The sequence below is a fragment of the Pezoporus occidentalis genome, unplaced genomic scaffold, assembly GCF_034315485.1.
Source record: "Pezoporus occidentalis ecotype Australia unplaced genomic scaffold, CSIRO_AGI_Poc_V1 ctg38, whole genome shotgun sequence".
Classification (NCBI taxonomy): domain Eukaryota; kingdom Metazoa; phylum Chordata; class Aves; order Psittaciformes; family Psittacidae; genus Pezoporus; species Pezoporus occidentalis.
The window spans coordinates 813,365-836,907 of NW_026915702.1; the positions used below are offsets into that span (position 1 = coordinate 813,365).

The window sequence follows — 23,543 nt, forward strand, 5'->3', positions numbered from 1 at the left end:
TGCAACCCACACTCTGGCCAGCTCCACACAGTCTGCTATGACTGAGGACTAGGTCATCTGCTGGCATCAGCCTGCTTATCTTTCCTCAAACACCATCCTCCAGAAGCTGGAGGTTGGTCCCAAGGCTACTTAAACCCCTCTCCGGTGGCTGATTGGATGCATTGGAATGCACTAACATAACTGCTTTTAAAAAGCAGTGTCCTCTAGTTTTATGACTCTTCTTGGCTAGGTTCCCACTGGCCCTAACTGAAGCAAACCCTTTTTCATCTGCAGGAAGCAGCTGCTATTGGTGCATTTGAAAGTTTACAGGAGGATACGCGATGGCTGCGTTACAGTAAAGTCCGGGATGGAAAAAGGAGGTTTTCCAGCATTTCAGAGTGGAAATTATGAAAATTAGAAAGCCTCCTCCCAGTCTCTGATGTGGTTTGCCAGTGAGTTGGGTGGAGAGATGCCTGAGAGGGAGGAAGGGGATGTGGATGTGCACTTCCAGCTAACAGGAGCTCTGAAGTTTGATCCTGCTTCAAAAGCACCCAGATTTGCACCGTGTTGCCAGTTCATCTTGGGTTTACCTTGAAAGCATCCTGGCTGCCAAGTGGGAACAACAACACTGGCTGGGTCTTACAGAGCTCTGTAGAGGATCAATGCCTGCAAAGCCTTTGTAATATGTAAAGCCTGATGTATTATAAGGAATCATTTTAAATTGTGACCTAGGATTGCCAAGCTTCCCTTTTGCAATAGCCCATCCATCATATTAGCCTTGACAGGCTTTCTTGGATGGTATTTTCAAAAATTGGGAACTCCAGGCTCTGCCCTCAGGCAACAGTAACAGCTTTGAGCTCAGCTCTGAGGAAAGGAGTGACTCTGAAAACTTTGCAACTCACTTTTCTTGGGTTTCTGTGAAAATCTGGACCTTTAATGAAGACAAACTACCTGTGGGGTTTTAACCTTGCTCCCCATCCTCCCTCCTGTCTGCTGGTGCATTAGGTTTGATTAAGGGAAGTTTGAAAAGCAGAAAGCCACTTGTTTCCATCTCATTCATGTTCCTAAGATGTTCTATAGCGTCGTGGATAGTATTACAACCCATGCAGAACAAGCCTGGTAGTTAGAGACATACTGTGGTTACCTAATGTACAGCAAAAGGATTAATACAAGCAAGATGTTGGAGAGGTTTTTGGAGTGCTGTAGAGTAGGAAAAGGATATGGGCATTCTCCTCTCTGAAAAGTGATAATTTCTCATGACTCACACTGGTCAGATGGGTACACTGACCCTGAGCTCTTCCCCATAGCATCTCACAGTGTTGTTACCCAGCCAGATCTCAGCATCTACTTCAGATGCAGCAAATGCAGGTATAATGCAGAGAAACTGATAAGAGGTACATATTACGTTGGATATCAGATGGTATCTATGCTGCAATGAACGATGGGCCTCCAAGGACAGACAACTTCCCTTACAGGTCCCACAGCTGTCAGAGGTGGTAGTGGAGGACTGCCCAGGACAAATCCTGGACTGATAAACCAGAGATTCATAGGGCCATGTGCAGAGCTAAGTGAGCACACAGTCATGGGGGTCAGACCTCTGTTGTGGGGATGTTCACATCTGAGCTGGGCTAGTCTGGGTGCCTCATCTGGATCTGGTGTACAGGAGCAAGCATGCAGAGCAGGTATGGCAGAGGTGTTTATCTCCTCTAACTGGAAGTGCCTTTGTTCCCTCTACAGTTAATGGAATGTGGATGTCAACACAGAGGACAATTCATCCCATCCTATATTATCTTTGAAGATGTTAGGATGAGTTGTCACACACATCACTTTTTCTTCTTTGACTATTGAAGAAGCTTAAAATGGCAGTAAAAATTACTACAGTTGCATGACAAACTTGTAAATGTTGGCTGGCTGAAGGTACTAGAAGACAGCTGACATGGGAAATGCACACTAGCAGGAACATAATCTACCTTTAACCTCTCTTAGATGTGTTTTGCCAAAACATATCTCGTGCCATCACTTTCTGCTGGGAATTGGCAGAGTAGAAACTCCTTTTGGCAGAAACTTTTGAGTGAAGGCTGGTTTGGTTCACTCTTGCAGTGATTTCTATTCTGAACTAAAATGGTAAAGTAGTGAAATGGTTCTTGTTCTGCACATAGATTTCTAAAGGGAAGATACTTAGTGCATCAACATTAATTGCAGGTCCTTAGCTACTGTTTCACATGGAATTTACCTAATAGATGATGATGCAAAACCTGAAGAGAAAATAGATGTCCACAGTCCCACCCTGTCAAGACTTGGTGGCTTTTCTAGAGGTAGTGCTGGAAACTAACGTGAATTTCAACCTCAGTTAAGAAACTTGCTCACTTACTCCAAAACATGCACAACCCTAATTGCACCTTCTAAATATATTCCAGAAGTACAGCTGGATTGTAGAGTGTGTGCGGTGACTAAATGGCATCATTTGCAGCCCATTATCTTTTCAAAAGCTTTTCATGTGGTATCTTTGGGAAGTGGAGACTAATTGCGAGCTTTGCCTGTTCAATTTGGAGAGTTTGATACTTTGGTCCCAACAAGAAAAATAAAAGCAGAAGAATAACTCCTATCCATCTGCTGGTAAGATGAAAAGTCACTGTTTCTTTGAAGCCATTAGAAATGACTGAGACAATGAGGATAATATATACTTCACCAGGAAATAAGCTAAGCTCAGGCACAAAGTTTGGAAGCGTGTTTGAAATCTAAATCCAGCTTTCTGAACTGGTGTCAAACCAGACTTGTGTTGGTGGCCTGGGGTAGACCAAAGACATCTCAAGAGTGAAAATGGAAAAGCCTCTGAGAAGGCTAAGTTTGCTGCTCATCCACTGTTTTCATAGAATCATAGAACAGCCTGGGTTGGAAGGGACCTTTAGACCATCCAGTGGGCTGGGACACCTCACACTAAATCATATCACCCAAGACTGTCCAACCTGGCCTTGAGCACTGCCAGGGATGGAGCATTTACCACTTCTTTGGGTGGTTTTTTTATGGTGTTGTTTTTACTTTTCCCCCATATATTTATAGTGTCCCGATCTAAATGGATGAAAAGATTAATCAAGAAATTAAGAAATAAATAAAGGCATGTTTTACACTTTGCTCTTTATGTCTGAAAATACTGTTAGTTCAGGAAACTGTTGAAGTAACATGTAAGAAGTCCCTTGTATGGATCATGAATTGACAAAGTCTAGAGGCTTTCTATGCCTGGACTTTAAAACCCAGCTGAAGGCATGCGCAAGCCCTTTCAGGAATAAGTCTTGGCTAGGAGCTGAGTTAGAACTAGGTGTTCAGGGTGGGAAGCTTGGAAGACATTTCAAATACCCAAGCTACCAATTTTCATTATCTATCACTTGCTGAGTTTGCATGAAGCACGGTCTCTGCCCTTCCAGGTAGCTCCTTGTAGGGGTGATAAGCTCTTGCCTTTTGGACTATAGAGCACTACCTCCAGACAAGCTACTCTGGTACTACACCATCATATCTCTTGAGCTTTGGGGTGCTGGTGGGGGTATGACCCAGACATGGTACTAGCTACCTGAGAAAGCCTTTTGATCAGGCTTACTAGCTGGAAGACAAAAAGAGTCCATGAACTACAGGAGCCTTTGTATCCTCTCCAGAGCTTTACAGCTGGATTCACATGACCCCTCTTCCTCTTTACCTTTGCCTCATTTCTGGCTCCTAGCCTCTGTCCTCTGGCTTGCTCTTGCTCTGCCACCCGGCCTATCATTGCTGTTCCAGGGTCTGGCCAACGTGAAAGCAACAAATGCCAAACTGTAATGAATAAAGCTTTTCATTTTCTGATCAAAATAAGAATCTGAAGCACTGGAAATTTCACAGCAGAGCCTCTGCTCATGAGGTCTCCAGGCCTTGAGAGCTTCCGATAATTCAGTTAAGCTTCAACCATTTGAAAGCCAATTTGAGCAGTATCCTGGCTCTGAACTCTGTGGAGTTCACCAGTCACTATCCATTAGTCTCTGCTGTGCTCTCGTCTCCTGCACTGTTAACCTGAATGCATTTTGGGGGGATAAAGTCTGGCGCAGCTCCTGATCCGTTTCACAGGAAAGTCTATTCTCATTTGTTACACCTTTTAGAAGTGTCACAAAATATTACAACTTCCAGATACCCAAGAGGGTGCACCGAGCATTTATCTGTCTAGGCCGAGTTCAAATTAAAACAATTTCACCAAAATACCTGTGAACAGGTCAGAAAAGATAAAGCTCAGATGAAGTAGATAAAATTGATGTTTCAGTAGTCACAAGTGATTATATCAGAGCATTAAACAGGTAAAGGTTTTTCTACTTAAGCTTATCCTCCCATTCTTCTTTTAATGATAACAATTATTTGTCTGTAAGGTTGGTGAATAATTCATTGCAAATAAAATGTTTTGCAAAATGCTGCTTTACTTGTCCACTGCTTTAAGTTTGTGTATTTTTTTCATCACCTTGCAACTTGAGTAAGTTCCAGAAAAAAATCTAAGACAACAGGAGTTCCTTGCTTCAGGGTTTCTGCTCTGTCTTGGGCAAATTCTATACTCAAACACAGAATCATGGAACGGTTTGGGTTGGGAAGGACATTAAGATCATTCATTTCCAACCCCCTGCTGTGGGAGTGGACACCTCACACTAAACCATGTCACCCAAAGCTCTGTCCAACCTGGCCCTGAACACTGCCAGGGATGGAGCATTTGCCACTTCTTTGGGAAGACTTTTCCAGTACCTCACCACCCTCACAGTAAAGAACTTCTTCCTTATGTCCAACCTAAACTTCCCCTGTTTAAATCCATCATCCCTTGTCCTATCACTACATTCCCTAATGAAGAGTCCCTCTCCAGCATCCTTATAGGCCCCCTTCAGATACTGGAAGGCTGCTATGAGGTCTCCACGCAGCCTTCTCTTCTCCAGGCTGAACAGCCCCAACTTTCTCAGCCTGTCTACTGCTCTTTGTTATCCACACTCTCTGAGTAAATGTCACTTCAGCAGTGTATCAGATTGACAGTGATGCTGTCAAGGTAAAAGGCTTGTCCCAAAAAATATCACTGCAGGTGCTAAGCAGAGGTCTTCAGGACCTGAGTGCCTGTGTAGAGTTTGCAAGTAAATAGCGTGAACTGGAAAGATCAACTTCCCCTGAAGCACTCGCTTTGTTGTGGTGTCAGAGTGAGAGCCTGGGCACAGAGGCTCGCACGAGAGGCTTTAACAAATGAGGACCACTCCACCGTGAATGCCGCAAGGCCTGCCTCGTTCCGCCCCGTTAGACCCTGCACTGCAGTCCTTGGTGTGAGAGGTTTCCAACCACATTCCTCTTCAATCCATGCTAGAAAAAATGATTAATAACAAGGCAAATGCTGATTTATGCTTTGTCTGGTAGAAAATCAATAACTCAGACTAGTAAAAACCCTGCTAGATTTGTGCAACAGCGAGACATACCCAAACTCTTTTGCAGGATTTGCTTGAAGGCAACCTTTTCCTTGACAAAAGCAAAGGTCACTATAAGCTGCAGAATAGCGTGGGAAAACCTGCCTCAGACTTGGCCTGCAGAGCAGAAAGACTGGCTTTTTTCCTCAGCCCTGGGCTCTCTCTACTCAAGAGAAATTTATTTATAGGAGGAATGACGTTTCCTGCCGCATTCTTAACATGTTTGCAGCTTGGGATAAGAGCATGGGAGCTTTGTCTTCTGCCATCTGTTTTCTACGGCAATAAATATCCATTTACAGATTTATCTCTGCCTGGTGTGTTTTAAAGTCATGATATGAATGAGTGTTCATGGATAACCATCCTGAGAGGAAGTGTCATAGGTAAATACGAGTTCCAGCTCCATGCCGCTGCATATTTACACTTGCGTAATGGACAGTGGAGTTCTGGCTTGGAGCTCTGGCTGCATTTTTAATCTTAGTTTATCTTCTTGAAGGCATAAGAAATAGAAAAGCAATCTGGGCTAAAATCCTACTGAGCTGCAAGCATCCACTGACATAACTGGGCACAGGGCCTTTAATTTACTGTAACTGAGAGCCGGGACCTAAAGCTGGGTTGCAAACTGCAAGACCTAATTTAAAATGGCTTTTCCAGCCGTATCTCTCCCAGCTTAATTTGTTTCTTACCGCATTTCATTTAGTCTGGAGGTGGCCTTCCTTTCTATACAGCATCTGTAGTACCATCCTTTGAGCCTTGAAGGCAGAAGGGAGGGCAGACTTGTTCTTTTTTAATACAAGAAAGCCTCATGTTTTCCCTCGGCATTTTTACTCCAAAAAAGCAATGCCTTGTGTTTGTGGTAAGAAACATTCCCATGGCTGGAAAATAGCCAGTGAGGTCTTGAGAGAAGGAGTAAATATGTGTTCTTCTTTACCAGTGCCTTGCAACAGCAGAAAGAGATCACTGAATGGTGCTAAGCATTTGTTAGACATTAGCAAGACTATTCATCTTCCTCTCACACATCCGTAGCACATGGATATAATAAAGATAGCTCTCAGGCATAAACCAACTCACATTAATAATGCAAAGACAGAAAGGACTACGCATTTAATGTGCCTGTTTACTGGTGGGAAAAGGAGATCCAGAGAAGGAAGGTCTGATGGGGAGGGCTTTGTGTTGAGAAATACTGTGCTAGGGATGGGGTTCATGTCTCTTGGTTTGCGGGGGGTGGGCTTTTCTGACCAAGAGGTCCCTCTGTATAATAGCTAAAAGAAAGCTGGCTGGGGTTGAGGAGATCACTTCTGCTACCCCTGCAGAGTATGGTGACTACCTCTGCAGCGACCCCAAAAGCAGCCCAAGGTGCTGGCCAGAGTGGAGATGTCTCACAGACTTCAGTATTGGCTTAGATGAACTGAACGCATCTCTCAGTCCTGACACCGTTTGCTGGTGTGTCCCATGGCACAAAGCTGAATTCTGACTTAATGGACATGTCTGGTGTTCTCTGTGCCATAGCAACTAATATTTAGCACTTCAATTTTTTATTTGGACTTCTAAAAGCCTTTGCAAAACCATTTCTTCTGCTGGATGTATGCCATGCATTGCACAGATCTCTCACATCTCAGACTTTACACATAAGACTTGTTCACTAGGGACCATATTTTGGGGTCTTTCATTCCTGCAGTGGGACTCTGAGCTTAGAAACACAAGTTTTGTGTGTCTTCAGGACCCCAATTGCAAGGGACCTGCCCTGCCAGCTCTAGCTGGTGGGGACTCTAGAAGAGGGACCATGATGCATGCTTCAGCCAGGTTCCCTACAACCTCATGGGCCAGGTGCCTGATAGGGCAGCTCTATGATGAAGCAGAGAATAACAGCAAAGATAAGAGATTTAGGACAAAAAAAAAGCCAGCTGCAAAAACCATCCTACCAAATCCTCTGGCAGCCATTATAGCAAGGCTCTAGCATTTGCCTGACAAGAAGCTTAAACCACCCCAGCCTTAGGTCAAGAAGTGGGAAGGAGAGAAATAAACTGTGGATGTGAGTGAAAATAAAACAACAGAGCCCCCCTGACAGCAGCTGGTGACTTGGGCTGTATGCAGGGCTGTTAAGTGTGTACACACGGCCAAGTCCCCTGCAGTTCTGGTCATCCTTGTATCTGTTGTTTCCTCCTGTATAAACACTGACCTTCTCCAACACCTTCTGCAGGTATCTTCATACTCTCCCTTTCTCCCCACATTGGGGTTACCTTCTGGAAACCCCCTGTGAGAGTATTGTTGTTTTTTACCCCTCTCCATCACATGGACTAATACACACAGGAAAGAAAAGACTTGTGCAGCTGTTGCTCAGGTAGGGATAGCAAGTTTGCAAAGGGGATGCGTGTGGGCATGGAGAAGAGTGCTCTCCCATTTTCCACACTGTTATATGACTTGTCTCTAGCTTATCAGTCTCAGGTAGTCTGTGGGAAAGCACGAGCCCTTCCAGATGGGCAAGGGCTCGCTGTGGCCAACAGCAGCAGAGGATGGTAGCCCCACAGAAGCCACAGAGAGCTTGTTCTGTCCAAAACATCATCTGCCGCCTTGCAGGAAGCTGCCTTTGAAGGAGACACCAGTCTTTGCCTCCCCACACTTGCAATAGCAGCTGCTGTCACAGACCCCTGTGATGGGGCTTAGCAAACACAGTGCCTCTGTGGAGAGGGGAACACTGTCCTGTGTTATAACGGTGCTGGGCACTGTATATGGGACACAATAAAACCTGCCCCTGGCAGCAGCATCTTGAAACTCAAAGCTTAAATTTACCAGGAGGGCCATTTCTGACTGCCTTCCAAAGCAACAACCAACCATCAAACAATGGCAGACCGAAGCTGTGTGAATAATTGATTATCTTTGATTTGCTTGATGGACTGGAAAGGCAAAGAAAATATGTTCCAGGTTGACACAAAGTTATTCTGCTTTCCCTTCTGCCAAATGGAGTTGGAAGAAAAGCAAACAAACAACAACGAAAAAGGGCTTTGTGTTTAACAGAAACAGTTTCCGACCTGCATTTAATTTTGGGGGATTTTCTTCATATCCATTAAAAAAAATGAAGGCATTTATCCAAATTAAATTGCACTGATTGAAAGAAGAAATGAAGTAAAAAAAAAAAAAAAGTTTGAAATGTCCAAAAAGAGATTTTGTTTTTATTTGAATGACACAAGCAACAGAGTCAAAGTAAATTCACAGGTTGTTTCAGCTGCCAGAAACCTGCTGTTCAGCAAAAGAGATGCCTTGAGCAAAGGTTTTGCTCCATCCTGTATGGAGAAACTCTGAACTGCTCTGGGCTTGCAGAACTTCTACATGTGCCGCCAGGTATGCAGCAGTGGGTGCAACACCCCTTGCCCACCTTACCTATACACACAGAGGTATAGCCCATAGAGGCTGTGAGAGTGCAGCTCATATCCATTCCATGCTGAGCACAGGGATATCATAGTCACAAGCAGAAGGGGTGTGCAAGCTGCAGAGCGCTTTGCAGTGTGCTGGGACTTGTGTCCCAAACATCACCTCTTTGCCTGCCTGTCAGCACTGCAAAGAGATGGGATCCCCTTTGGTCACTTGGGTGCTGCTGCTAAAGCAATGTGTTTCCAGGGAGTTAATGACATAATTTCAGCACCCCTGAATCCCCCTGCTATGCCTGCTATGACAAGGAAGCAACAGCGTCACCTCAGCTAACGAGGGACTGACAGTCCCACAGGGTCACATTGGCTGGCACCGTGCAGACCAATGCTTCGTGCACTGTAGAGCCCATATTGCATTGTGCAAGCACAGCTAGGTGTATGTCTCAGCTGAGACAGACACTAGTGGGCATCTGCCTCTGTGTTCCCTCAGAGAGCCCTTCCACATCACCCTGAGCTTTCCACTGCCTTTAACTATTTGACATTACTATTATTAAGTCCTCACTCCACAGGTCAGTGCTGCCATCACCCTTTCTCAATGAGTATTGGATATTAGGAATTACCTTTTTCAGAAATTATTACCTCCAAGCCTTATCACAGAGCCTATAACTAGTTTTAATTGCTGCATGTTATCTTACTGTTCCTGCTGGTACCAATTTCTACTCTAAGTTATCTCAGAGGGTCTGACTAGTATTAATTCACATTCATCATACAGATCCTACCAGCAGTAATTTCTCCACACTGTGCCATACACCAATAGTAATTTTTCCACACCGTGCCATACACCAATAGTAATTTTTTCGCACCATGTCATACACCAATAATAATTTGTCCACCATGACATAACCCCTATTAGCTCAGACTCCTAACGGGGCAGACAACTGCTATCAAATGGTCCCCTCCTCATCCTCTGGGCATGCATTCAGGACAAAGAAATCATGGCTTACCCTTTCCACACTGCGTCTCCTCAGTGATCCATATGGTATTTTGAATAAGAGTCTTCGGGTCCTACCCGGAGTCACAGCTGCCTGTATTACCATAGTCCAGAGCTAACTCTGGTGCGTGTGTGAGCGTGTATGTGAGAGAGTTCACAGCACACACAGGCTTCCTTTGAAATAACTTACAGTCTCATCTAGATTTCCCAACTATCAAATAGCTGAGTGGGGTTTCACATCAGACCGTATGAGTCAAGATGTGGCTTGTTTGAGAGAAGGAGGGGGGGAAGGGGAAAAGGAAAAAAAAGACAGGAAAACCCAAGCCTTGTAACCTTAACAACATGCTTCGAGCAGCGTATCTTTAGCTTCCTTCTGTTTCTCGGTGTAGTTTGCTCAGCAGGATTGCTGTGCCACAGAGGTGGAAGAATTAAGCTTCTGGGGAAAATGTTCCAAAAATGTCAAGCTTGCTTCTCGTTGCTACAGATGGTAACCAGGTCAGTTGTCTAATCAAAGCTCTATCAGAGTTATTATACATTTTGCCATGTGACTGCAGACCCCTCTGGTTTGCTGTACAGTAGATCACATGTTCACCTTAAAAAGAATATCTGGTGTATCACCATCTGGTGCAGAGATTAATGTTAAATCCTATGTTCAGATATTTCTCTCTCCTAAATGTTGGGAAACACGTACCCCAGAGCACATGGTTCGAACAGATCCTCCGGCTGCTCAGCGGAACGCGAGCGCTCACTGATTCAGGCTATGTGGTCTGTATGGCACAGAGCAATGCATGCATAAGTACAAAGAACAGACATCACCACTCACATACGTATCAGTGAAAGCCTGCTGGGTGGTGCCTACAGCTTCTACGTGCACTTATTATTATATCAGAGTCTATAGTTGTGAAGCATTGCCTTCACAAAGCCAGTCTCAACATCCACTTCTTTTTTCTCTTATGAAACTACTTTAGAGACTCATAGACAATGATATTTTCTTTGTCTGGAACACAACTTTGAACCTATATTTATACTATAAATTGTACACAAGTGTTTTGGAAATGAGAAAAAGACTTTCTTTCCCCTTCCCACAGACTTCCTGCAACACCAGGACTCCAGGTGTAATATGTCCATATGTCCTGTATATGTCCAGGTATAATTCTCTGCTTTTGTAAATATTTGTTTTGGGTGTTGTATTCATGTCCATTCTCAGTTACAGGTACTGGTCCAGATGCAGTTTGGAATGAATGTATCCAAAGTGTGAGCTCCTCAATGCATCAACTCCATAGCAGTGTCCTGAATTTGCTTAGCCAAATGGAAAAGATGTTGGCCCACACTCCTTTCCTTAGAGCAGTCTAACTGGGAGAGCAAAATCTGCTGAGCTGTGGGGCCAATCCTTTTCTCCATGTATTGTTCTCATTTTAATGCAGAACCAAAAATGTTTTGTTTTGATCCTAGTCCAAAAGCCAGGATGAAGGTGTTAAGGACATGACATTAAAGCAGCCGTTTCAAATAAAGAAGAAAAACTCTGTATCTGCTCAGCATATGAACATGCATTAAAACCAGCCAAAGAAAAAAACCCAGCAGCTTGATGTGGAAAACTCTAAATATTAAAACAATCGGCCTTTGTTCATAATTAGTTCCATATGTCTCTTGCCAAAGAGAGTGAGAGAGGCAGGAAAAGATGGAAATATCTTAAGCATGACTGAGCTATATAGGTTCTTTATGTGGAATAGGTGCAGTTAGGGTCTGTGCTTCTTGCAGGGTTTTTTTACAATTGCTAATGCACCCCTGCCATCTCACAGCTTGCCTACCTGTTTCTCAAGCTGGCATTTCCACGGGGAACCCTCACCTATATGAGCAGTGCCACTGGGGATTTACTGGTGGAGAAGGAGGGTGAAGGCGGGCACAGCCTGCCTTGCTGGGAGCTGTGCTTGAATAAGAACTGCGTCATGTCTGAGTCACGACCTCAGAGGTGAGTGCTTCACACGAGAGCAGAGTAGCAAAGATCTCCCTGCTCACCCGATCGGAAGCCTTGGGGTGGGAAAATGCCAGAGCCCTTTCCCATATTCCTGCAAGCAAGGTCTTCTGCAGGTCCAGCTCATAGAATACAAGTCCAGCCTTGTAGGTAGGACTTCATCCACTAGAGGGGACAAAGAGCCATAACACACATCTCCACCTGTGTCTACAAGCAGTCAAGCTATGGGATCAGAGACGGACAGTCTAGTGGTACCAGTGTGAAGCACTACAGGAGGTATGAACCCGGGGACAGAAAGCCAAATTGTAATCATCAGAACTGTGAAAACCATCCTGAAGTATAAGATGTTGTTTTCTAATTTTTAGAGTTGCTCAAGGCACACTGGTGGGCAAGTGTAAGGGGCAATCTATTAGGGTTTATTTGACAAATTGCCTATAGGGTAGGCAGTGCAAATCATGCTCTCATGAAAGTCTCTCTAGTTGCTCCCAGAGAAGTTTAGGTGTTTGTGCCAGATGTAGGCACGACCAAGGGTACTTCAGCCCATCAAATTCTGAATTTCCCTATGGAGAGCCCCCTGTATTGTGTAGCTGACTGCAGATGCAGATTAAGATGAACAGACTCATCACTGAGGCTTCATTCAACTCATTGTCTGCAGAGGCAGACTCCGACCAAAGAGCACAGTAGGAAATAAAAGTCAAACTACTCTAAGGGAACATCTTGGCCTCTCCATCACAGACCCTCAAAAGAGTCATACCGTATTTACTAACTGCTGAAAGACAAAACTCTTTAAAGCAAGGGATGCTTTTCAGTACTAATAGCAGGCTGCCAGGAACAGTGGTTTGCGGTAACAATGCATCAGAAGAAAGTACATTCCAATAGATTGCTATTTAGACTAGAATTTCTTTTCTGGTCTTTAATGAAAAAGAGAAAGAAATCATTTACTGCTGGAAACTGTGTCTTATATTTGCAATGGAGGAGTCAAGTTTCAAGTCAGCGTATGCCCAGCGGAGATCAGTGACTGGAAACCGGTGACACCAGTGGCTCAGACTGCAATGTGGCATGTGGTATCCTTCTGAGCTATAAATAAGACATGATTTTGTAAAACTGAAAAGTCACCCAGAAAAACTCAAGTTCTGTACTCCATGAGTATGGAAACACAATGAGAGGAGAACAAGGATAACTTGCAGCTCCTGACAGTATTTTCCATCTTGGATGATATCTATGGTTTCAATCAATAGCAAAGCCAAATTCTTCCCTGGAGTCCTGGTAAGTAAACCACTTGCAGTTGAGCTCTTTAACAGCTCCTATTAATCTTGGTGCAATTTCTTACTTTCCACTGTAAGAAATCCTCCCTAGCTGATTTGTTAGGGTATGGCAAAGCAATAGGAAGACAAGGAGAACAGGCCAGTGCTTTTGGATTGCAGTCCCTACAGTGACTTAACTTATGTTTTATTGTACCCAGAATCAGACTGTAAAGGAAACTGCCTTGTTGGGAGTAAAAGGTAAGCACAGGTTGTCATTGCAGATCTAGCTTGCCTTAAAGTAAAAACAAAACCAAACAATTTTCCAGTCTTACATGTTGTTTTACAAAGAGATGTTATGATCAGTGTAGCCTGGGGAGGGATGGGGAAAACACATGGAGTGGAGTTCCATTCTTGTACAAGCCTTTTCCATCAGAGCTGGCAATAACCCAGCAGCTTGCTTGGGTGAGAGTGATCATTCATGGTCCCCAGCCACAGAAAGCCCAGGGGCTTCTCTATATGTGACAAGGCTATGTCACATCTGGGGGCCATGGAGACTGCCACCTCCCTGTCTCCTCTGGGCAAGAAGCGCATGTGAGTGCCTTTGCTGGGTGCAGCAGTCCAGGCTGAATATGAACGTCAGCCCAACACTTGATCAGGGGTTCTTGCTTTGTTTTACTCTGTTTTGATGCTCTGCATTATGCAGGCATCAGTGTGGTGTTTGGAGGCATGTGAAGCATGTCCATCACTTGTACTGATGAAGTCAATTGGGAATTTAGGCTCCTGTGATGACTTTGCAGTGTTTGTCTAACCACCTGCAGTTCACAGACATGTTAGTAGGTCTGAGTAGCATAAGCCTAAACAGAAAACCAGGATCAAGCACTTCTGGACTCGGAGAAATTCATATCTGATGCAGACTGCTGTAGGTCAACTCAGAATGTAATGTTACACATTCATAAATTTCCCCATTCACTGCTACTCCACCTGCAGTCCTGCATTCAGCTCTGGGGCTGACAACGCAGGAGGGATGTGGACCTGCTTGAGAGAGTCCAGAGGAGGCCACAAAGACGCTGTGAGGGCTGGAGCAGCTCTGCTCTGGAGCCAGGCTGAAAGAGCTGGGTTGGTTCAGCCTGGAGAAGAGAAGGCTCCTTAAGGTGAGACCTTAGAGCAGCTCCAGTGCCTAAAGGGGCTGACAAGAAATCTGGAGATGGGCTTTTGACAAGGGCCTTTACTGACATGACAAAGGGGAATGGTTTTAACCTGATGGAGTGGAGATTGAGTTTAGACATTAGGAAGACATTAGGGTGCTGAGACACTGGCAGAGGTTGCCTGGAGAAGCTGTGGCTGCTGCATCCCTGGCAGTGTTCAAGGCCAGGTTGGACAGAGCTTGGAGCAACCTGCTCTAGTGGAAGGTGTTCCCTGCCCATGGCAGGGGGTTAGAACAAGACAACCTCTAAGATCCTTTCCAACCCAAACCATTCTGTGATTCTATGAAATATTCACATAGCTGTTCATCTGTTGCTTTTTGTACTCAGCCTTGGGTTTGCTGCTAAGCCTGCACCCAGCCAATTGCAAAGACCCATCAGCTGGTATGTCCACCAAGCCAGCAAGTTCTTGGCACAGCCTCTAGTGAAAGTCATGGTACGAACGTAGATGAAAGTCATGATACAGATCTAGACATGCCAGAAAATATCTTCAGGAAAGAGGACAGAGCAACTTCCTTTTCCCCTACTGCCACCAAGCAGACTCTGCAGATACAGCCTCCAGTTGTCCCACTCACCCTCCATCCCGTGTATGGTCCTTGCTGCAGAAAGCATCCAAGCCTCCGTGCATTCAGGCAGACAGGCTCCTGGAAAACCCTGCCCAGAAGAACAGCAGCAGATAGCAACTAGGGCCTTTGCTATATGGAACAACATTTCCCTTGTGTTTTAGTGTGCTGGTAGGTCTCCTCTTTTCCCACATAGCTTGGGGAGACAGTAATTAATGAGGGAGGGAACTCGCCTGACCCCATTGCCCTGGAGACGCCCCTGTAAACATCATGAAGGGATCACAGAGGCCACCTCTGACTTCCAGGGCTTATATAAACAAAAGAGGAGATATTTGGCAACAGCACCACATTCCCACATAGTGGATGTGTAGTGGAGGCTGGATGTGATGCATACAATAGCAGTCATGCAGTCAGCTGGGGTATGACTGCGCACTATTTCCATCAGGGCTCTGGTCTAAAGTCTAATCCCTGTGACTGCAAGAAGCACTCAAATACTTGGTGCATCTCAGTATCAAGTCTACAACGTGAGTGGGCTGTTCCTGTGTAGTGCTTAGCACTGCTGATTGGCTTCAGTTCCTGAAGAAAAGGTTTGCTCAGCATGGCATGGAAGGTACTCAGCCTTAAGCCTTAAACAGGATATGTGACATATGGACTATGTCAAACACTGGGAAGATAAATGCTTCTTTGTTCTGTGTAATGTTCTCCCTTTTAAAACTTCATCCCTGTTATGCTTTGCTTTGATTAATTTTAATATCTAGTGGGAAAGCATATGCGTCTATGTGAGGGAAGGAGAGAGTTTATGTTGCCCTAAGAGAAAGACACATGAATAGAAGAGAGGCCAACATGTCCCTAAAGAAAGGAGGGAAGTAGAAGACCCCTGAGAGATGTTAGGAGGGTTTTTAAGCCTTGCCAGACCTGGTAAAGAGCTTTTCAGGCAAATTTTGTTTTGCAGTTGAGGTTTCACAGGCATGCAATAATGATGGCTTTCCTATGAGTGGGAAGAAAACTGCATTTGCACAGTTGAAACTGCTAACACTGGCAAAATACAAACCCAATTTGGTTATGTTCTTATGGATTTATATGGACAGATTGAGAAAAGTGAAAAGTGTGTCTGACTCTGGATCTTCAGCCTTGGAGTCTCTCCCTGTAATTCCTATCAGTCTTTATTTTATTCCTTTAGCTCTCCTGTGTCTGCTGAACTGTAGTATCACCCTACTGCCTTTGTAGGAGACATCTGGAGTGGCATTTGCCTCTCCAAACTTTGGTTCCTTTTGTGTGAGCTTGTCATCCGGACTCCTTTTGTCATCAATGAAGAGAAATGGGCACTTGGAAGGTTTGAGAAATGAGATGTGCTTCAGCTGCCTACTTTACTGGGGGGTAAATGATACCTGAAAGTGTCTATGTCTCCACACTGATTATAAAATAAGCTTGATAACCGGCCACTCTTGCCCTTCCTCTCCAGCTATCAGAAGTTCTGCTGTGTCCCTTGGTAGCTGTACTTCTTTACCTTGTCCTTGTTATAACATCCCTGTTGGCATTAGTACTCTCAGCTCTTCATTTTCACCATCTACTTTCTGTGCATTGTTCAGCATGGGAGAGCAAGCCTAAAATGCTCCACAAAGCTCTTCTGTTCCACAGAGGCTTTCTGAGGGTCAACAGCATGACCCGACTCTCATGGGAGCAAGGAGTTATCTGCAGTTGATGGCACTGAATGCAGGGCTGCAGCACAACACTATGGCTTTTCTTCTGCTCCAGGACTCTTCATGGCAGCTGTGCCTGGAAACTTGTGTCCCTGGGGTGGGTTCAAACAATGACTCAACAAATTAATGAAAGAACATCTACTGTGAGCTGCTAAATTCAAAGACACCAATTCTGGGTCACGAAACCCCTGAATGCAAACAACTTGTGGTTGGAAGATAACTGTGGGGACTCTGACTATGTACTTGCTCTGTTCTTGCATTTGCCTGTATGTTCCTAATGTCAGCTGATGCCTGAGGCATCATCAGCAGGTCATTCATTGGAAAGACTTGGTACATAGAATCACAGAATTTTTGGGGTTGGAAAGGACCGCAAGATCACCCAGTTCCAAATAGCTTTCATTTTCTCATTTTCAGAAGTGCTGAAACAAAACCTGACAAACAGCTACCTGTTTGGATCTCTTTAATGGCACAATCATGCTGAGCAACCTCAGTTTTTAGGGCAGGTCAAAGGGCCTGTTTCTGCTTACCTGGCAAAACTCAGGCTGACACCAGTGGTGGAGGATGAAGCTTTAAATCACTTGCAAACTGGATGCTGAGCATAAACTGGAGGATGCTGCTGTTGCCACAGAGAAACTTATTAAGAGCTGCTTCAAAGAACTGATTTCACTGATAAATAAACACATGGGATTACCCATTACGCTGCAGAGGGTGAGGTTAGCACCCATGTTTTTGCATTATGCATGATTTGTGACTGCTCCAAGCATGAACTTGCTGCTTGCTTTTCCATTAACAAGTCCTGGCAGCCTGGCAAAGCCACACAATTTATTGCCACTAGAGAGGTTAATGGATCTCTTTACATGTTGATAATGTCTGATTATTGCAATGGTTATTAAGAAAAATGTAACACAGACTCCAGGAGTTGATAGTAACTGCAAGAATGTTTGTTTTATTATGGCAGGGATGGAGACTGCTGCGTGCACCGCTCGCTGTGCAATGGTGGTTGAAGCAAGTTCATCACATCCACCTTTCTGCACCCCTCCTTTCTGCAGATTCACTTATGAGAACGGCTACTGTTTACCAGTGTTGATGGCATAAGAAAATAAAAAGGTTAATGGTGTAAGTAAGTAAGTGCCCCAAAAATGGACAAATATAAAGCCCATCTATGCCAGAGCCTGCTAAGACTAGATCCAAAGCACTCTTCATCCTTGGCACTGGAGATCTGTGCCCCACACATTGATGGTTGGATTATTCTGTGATTGTGGCAGAGTATTATAATCTGTAGAGAAAGAATCAGAAAAGTTGGATTTCAGGGCTCAGATTTCTATTCCTTCTTAAGTGGGAAGATAGAGGAGAGTGCTGCTCAAATGGCTTAATGCCCCAGGAGATCACCGCTGCTTTTGCTGATATTTTTCTATTATTAATAAGAGCTGTATAATGCCCCTGTATTTGCAGTTTGGTTTTAGGAGCTGGAACATGTGGACATTAGTAGCCACCACTCCAGACCCTTATTAGGACATGGTGGCTTTGTCCACCTCATGGTGCTATCCCCATTGCCAAGATCTCCTAGGGAGTCTGGACTCCTTTGTCACCAAAGCCCAAGGGACCTGGCTCTCATTTTGAACTCTTTAGTGTTAGGGTTGGATTTCTATTCCTTCAAATATCCAGCTTTATGTCTGGCTGAATATGGGAGTTTGACTCAGACCTTAATTCCTGGTATGAAGAATGCTGGCAGAAGAATGAGCCAGAATACTTGCAGCATCCCAGGTAATTTCCTCTGACTTCCTCTGACTGTTATAGTATTAGCAACAGAGATTAAGTTTCATGTCCTTGCTATTTTGGTATTAACTCTGCCAGGACTTGACAACATGGGGAGGGAGAAGAGCAGCTGTTTCTCAGGGTGATGGGGATGGCTGGACCATAGCAAATCTGGACTGCTAAACCCACCCAGGGCGAAGCAACCACAGCCCCTCCTCATGCCAGGAAGCCCTCATGAATGTAACTTTCATCAGATAGTCTCGTATATGCATATGTATATGTATGTATATATATATGTATATACACATACTTTAAAAATAATATTTTAAAAATCATATATATTATATGTTTTCTATATATATACACACACATACATGCATATGTATAAATTTATCTGTGCAATGTGGTGAAAGGAAGGATGAGGAGCCTGCTGTGGAAATACTTGTCTGCAGGAATGTAGAAGCAGCAATGGAGTGTACTGTGGATTTGGCAGGCTTGGTTGTGTTGGATGGTGTCTAAGACCCCACAAACCCCTGTAGATAAATTGCTTGTTGTTTCCCAGGTGTTATTTGGAGTGGGCCTGGGATATAGTGTTCATGGTTTAAAGACTTCATCTAGGTCTCTCTTTCTCTCTTGGGATACCACTACAGATCCATCACTCCTGCCTGCAGAAATCAGTACCTTTTTTGAAGTCAGCTGGTGCTTGATTACTTCAGGCCCACTTTTCCACTAAGATTATAATCCTTTTGCCTCTTTGCTTGAGAGTCTGTTTCTTCCACATTTAAAACCACATCCCTAATGCAAGGAAAAGCATCCCTCAGTGGGACATGCCTTGCAGCCTACCTCACTCTCAAACCCTCCCATACATCCCATGCAATATGCCCCAGGAATGCTAGACATGGTGTATCATGAGGCTCACTCTAGCTGTGCCAAAGGCAAGGCTTGGACGGCAGTGAGGTTGGTCCTGAAGTGTACCTCAAAGGCTTCCTTTCACAGACAGCACAAGAATAATTAGCGTGTCTGGAGGCAAGGAGGCTTTGGCTCAGGGATGCTTTTTGCAAGCAGAAAAACAAGGATTCAGAGCACGTGTTTCTTATCCGGACTTCCTTTTCCCCTTAGCAGAGCTGAGGGACCTGCTGAGCTTGTCCCTGTGCTGCCTCCCTGCTTTGTCCCCTGTATCCCTGTCCAGATGCCTCGAGGCAGCCAAGTCCCTGCTCATCAAGCAACTCCGTGGCAGCCCGTCGGTGATGACAGCTAATTATGAAATGTCACATTGGAGGCCTCCCTTTTATCTCTCCTTGTAGAGCCCAGCAAAGCTTTCCAATGCCCTTTGGTAATGGGGGAAAGGAAGTGTCAGTGCAGCAACAGCTGCTTCTCCGATAGCAGGATGACAACACCGTGCGTACACCATGTCCTGGAAGGAAGTGGCAGTTCATGCCATGTAGATGTGATTCTCTGGTCTGTTAAAGAGTGTTCTGGTGTAAGATTAGCTTTCCAAAGGACATGTTAAACACACTTGCTGTCAAGGCTTGCCATCATCCCTGTGAAACTCTGCTGAACACACTCCAGGTGAGTTCCTGCAGGACAGCTTAGCTATAAAACTATTAGAAATGGCACAATCCCATAGTCTTTCTTCAGTCTTCATTCCTGGATTAGCCTGAGCTGAGCTAGGTCTCAGTTTCTTTTAGAAACTGGTGGTTACTTCTCATGTGCTGTCTACTATAACCTTTCTACAATGTAAAAGAATGGGCTTGCTGGCTGGCTACAACCTGTTGAAGTGGGCTTTGTCAGGGTCCACTGGTCTGGGAATGAGTTACTGTCCCTCCAGTCCAAGAAGCATTAAAACTAGGCTTCTTCAAAGGAAGAAGAAGACAAGTCAAGGCTCCATAGACCACAGTTTCCAAAGTTTATAGGTAATCACCTGGTTTAGAGCAGTGAAGGGCACCGAAGAACTGGAAGGGGAGCATTATGGTGACAGATGGCTTCACTCCTTCAGCAATAATCGTGACCTGGATGAAGATGCATGGCACGGAACAGACCGAGATCGTTCCCATACGAGTCCTGTTACCTGGCAGCCCCCATTCAGCCCTGCTGGTCTGGTCCCATGCTTTTCACCCAAGTACAAGGTTGGCTGGTAACAACAAAACACTTGGTAATGGATTAATGACCTCAGATGAACCTTGCTGCTAGAATGATCTGTAACAGCCAGAGATTTATATTTTACCCTTCCTTCATACTGAATTTCATGTTTACTTTTCTGTATCCAGTAGGAGAGATTATTTTCAGCATTACTTAATGGGGAGGTGGTTTAAGATCAAACATAGCCACAAGGCAAGGTGATGAGTAAAGCCTGAACATCGTGCCTGATAGTGTCAGACAAAAGGATTCTGCATTTGGAATATTTGGGCTAGATTATCCAAAATTCTTCCTGCCATAATTCCTAGGCAGTGTTCAGAAGAGCCCACTTTGCTGAAAACACATTTGCTCATCAGGAAAGACTTATTTGCATAGAGCCTAATTTAGATTCACAGTCCTTGATGGTCAAAGCGAGACATGAAGCCTGGACATGCTACCCAGTCTTAGAGTCCCAGGCTCTGCAGAGGGACAAAAGGGTGAAGCAGTGACACTATTACAGTGTGCCTGTGCACAATGCTGCACAGACACACCAGCTCTTGAGAGCCAGATGGGGCTCCAGCATGGCACAGCATGGCACTGCATTGACATGTCCCTGCACCACAGTTTCAGCTGTGATTGCAATGTTCCAGCTGGGTTTCTGGAATCACACATTTGAGGGGCCAGTTCCAAACACAACCTGAGAACAGCTCCATTGGTTTAAGAAACTGAAGTCACCAGAACCTCTAGAGAGTTAGGACATATTTATTCTGTCTACTGTCCCACTCTGCAAAAACCACCCCAACCCAAATGCAAAAGCCATGAAAAAGACACTTGGAATGGAATCAAGGGGTGGACATAAGATTAGACAAAGCTTAGACACAGCTCCAAACCACTGCTCACTGTGGGACACAAAGAGCCAAGAAGAAATGCTGTGCTATGGCCTGTCTTACAGGGCTGGGTGGTTCCCAGCAGGGCAAGAGACTTTTCATGCCCTTCAAACACAATCAGACACAAGTAGGACTCTTCAGCCTCAATCAAATCAGTCAACCCTGGCTTTCTAGATCTTGGCAGTCTCAGAGATACTGCTTGGAGCTACCCTGCAACTAAATGCCTTTAATGACTGACTGTTAATGACACCTGCACATGGGAGCTTTTAGTCTCCCAGGTGTCAAGCACTCAGCTCAGTGAAATGATGCTAAGCTACAAACATACCAAGAGAGATTGTGGTGCCAAGTTTATCCTACAGCAACTGCAAATAGTCCAAAGAAAGCACTGGTCTCTTCCCACGCCGAGTAACCTTCACAGCGTGCTGTGGTCATGAGATGCAGATGTTGCATCTTTGCTTCTCATGGGGATTTAAACCCTTAGGAAGCTTCTCTAGTGCTCATGGTACTCAGAGGCAGGGAAAGGAGCTGAACCCAGTGTGACAAATAATCATTAGGTTTGTTCAAATCTCACAACCCAAAAATTATTTCAACATTTCATTCCTTAAATAGAGGCTTTGATAGAGCAGCCTCCAACTGTTTTCCTCTATCCCTTATCTTAACAACCTGTGGGAAAGGCGACAGGACACTCCCCAAAATGCTGAGGAAAGATGTCATTGCAGGGAGACTTGAATCCATTTCACAGCACAGATGGACACCTAAGGAACTGGACCACAGGCTAGGAAGCTGGCAAGATCTCCTGTTTTTGACTTTTGTGGTTGATGTCTAAGATTCCTCATCACTAGACCCTGAAATTCAAAGCATTTTATTTAAGAGATGCCAAAATCTCTCTTGAAAATTGAGAATGGCACTTGCCATCTTATTTCCTATAGCCTGAATTCAGACAGTGCAAATCACCTTGACATGGCTTTTTCTTTGAAGAAGATAAATGATCTGGCAATCCCTCATTGTCTTCCCCGCACCACCCAAAAAACTTCCCAAACATGGATATCTCTGACCTTTAGGCAAAACCCATCCAGTTATGCTGGAAAAAGCAGGAGTATGTTTTGAAATGTTTTGATATTTTTAAGAAACTTTTAAATAGAGATGATGAGACTGATTCATATCTCAGATGTGCAGAAGCAAATCGTATGTTGCTTCACTGAGCTTTGATGATTTGAAGGAAGCAATTACAGATTAACACAGTGTTTGATATATCTAGGAGGAATAAACCTGATTTTATTGAAAACATGAATAGTTTTTTTTTGTTCCTCTATCTCTTACAAAACTAACCCAGAAGTCAAAGCGGTAAAAGACTGTAATCTAACGAATGTCAAAGTCCTAAAGCCAAGGACTCTTGATGCTAAGCAATGCAGTTTAAATCTCTGTCAATGCACTTCTTTGACAAAGTTATTTCTCAAAATGACCAAATTTCTCCTCCTTTAAAATACTTAAAAGTAATTATAGATGATACACAAAGCCAGTGTAGAATGTATGTTGCCCTGGAATCACACTGTTCCAGTTTTTCATATTGCCACTTGCAGTAGATGCCTTAGCTATACTAGAACACATTGGTAGTGCTGGACACACAGTTTTAACAGGAGATGTAAAGGAATTAAGTCAATGCAACACTTGGATACACCATTAAGTTTGTACTCTGCCTTGTAGATTATTAGCATCTCACTTTAAATAAGAAATTGTAGCTTACTTACGAACACATCCATTAGTAGGTGCTCCAGCGTCACTTCAATATCCTCTAATTTAGCTGCTAAAGTCATTGTGAAGTCAAATGTTAGCTCCGGACGGAGAAGAGCCCCCAATCCAAACCGTCTGTGGCCAAAGCTGGCTCTCAAACCGTAGCAAAGGAGCTTCTCACAGCTAAAGAAAACCCGAGGGATCAGAACTCAACATCTGAGTCCAGATGACGCCTGGACTCCGTGCTGGCTGTCAGTCCTGCTTGCGGGACTGAGGATCATTCCATGTGTGCAAGATGGGAGCAGACGCTGCACTGCGTGTGCTGCTTTCCTTTCAGAGCTCCCCAGTCAGAAACATGGAGTTACATCTGGGAAACCACAACAGAGGGAGGGAGAGACACACACAGAGGGAGAGAGAGGGAAGGGATGGAATAAACTGCCTTTGACTATGACTGATATTTATAGGACTACTTGTTTTTGACTCTAGTCCATTTCTCTGTTCATTTCTGACCTTTCACAAATGGCTCAACACACTGGAGTGTATTGTAAAACAGGGGCAGCAGGTCCCACAGAAGTTGGCTGTGACCAGTGCTGGGCCAATT

The 23,543-nt window shown here is 44.5% G+C and overlaps 1 protein-coding gene across 3 annotated transcripts in view; it reads right to left on the minus strand.

Annotated features, from left to right (window-relative positions):
• The window catches only part of FRMD4A (FERM domain containing 4A), a 380,907-nt gene that overhangs the window by 197,403 nt on the left and 159,961 nt on the right, over window positions 1-23,543 (minus strand). The window contains exon 1 of one of the 3 annotated variants that reach the window (XM_062631903.1): window positions 22,960-23,319. The exons of the other annotated variants lie outside the window; for them this stretch is intronic. Within the exon in view, the coding sequence (XP_062487887.1) occupies window positions 22,960-23,025 (66 nt within the window). The 5' untranslated portion in view covers window positions 23,026-23,319. Of the gene's footprint in view, window positions 1-22,959; window positions 23,320-23,543 lie in introns of those variants that run through there. 3 annotated transcript variants of the gene reach the window in all.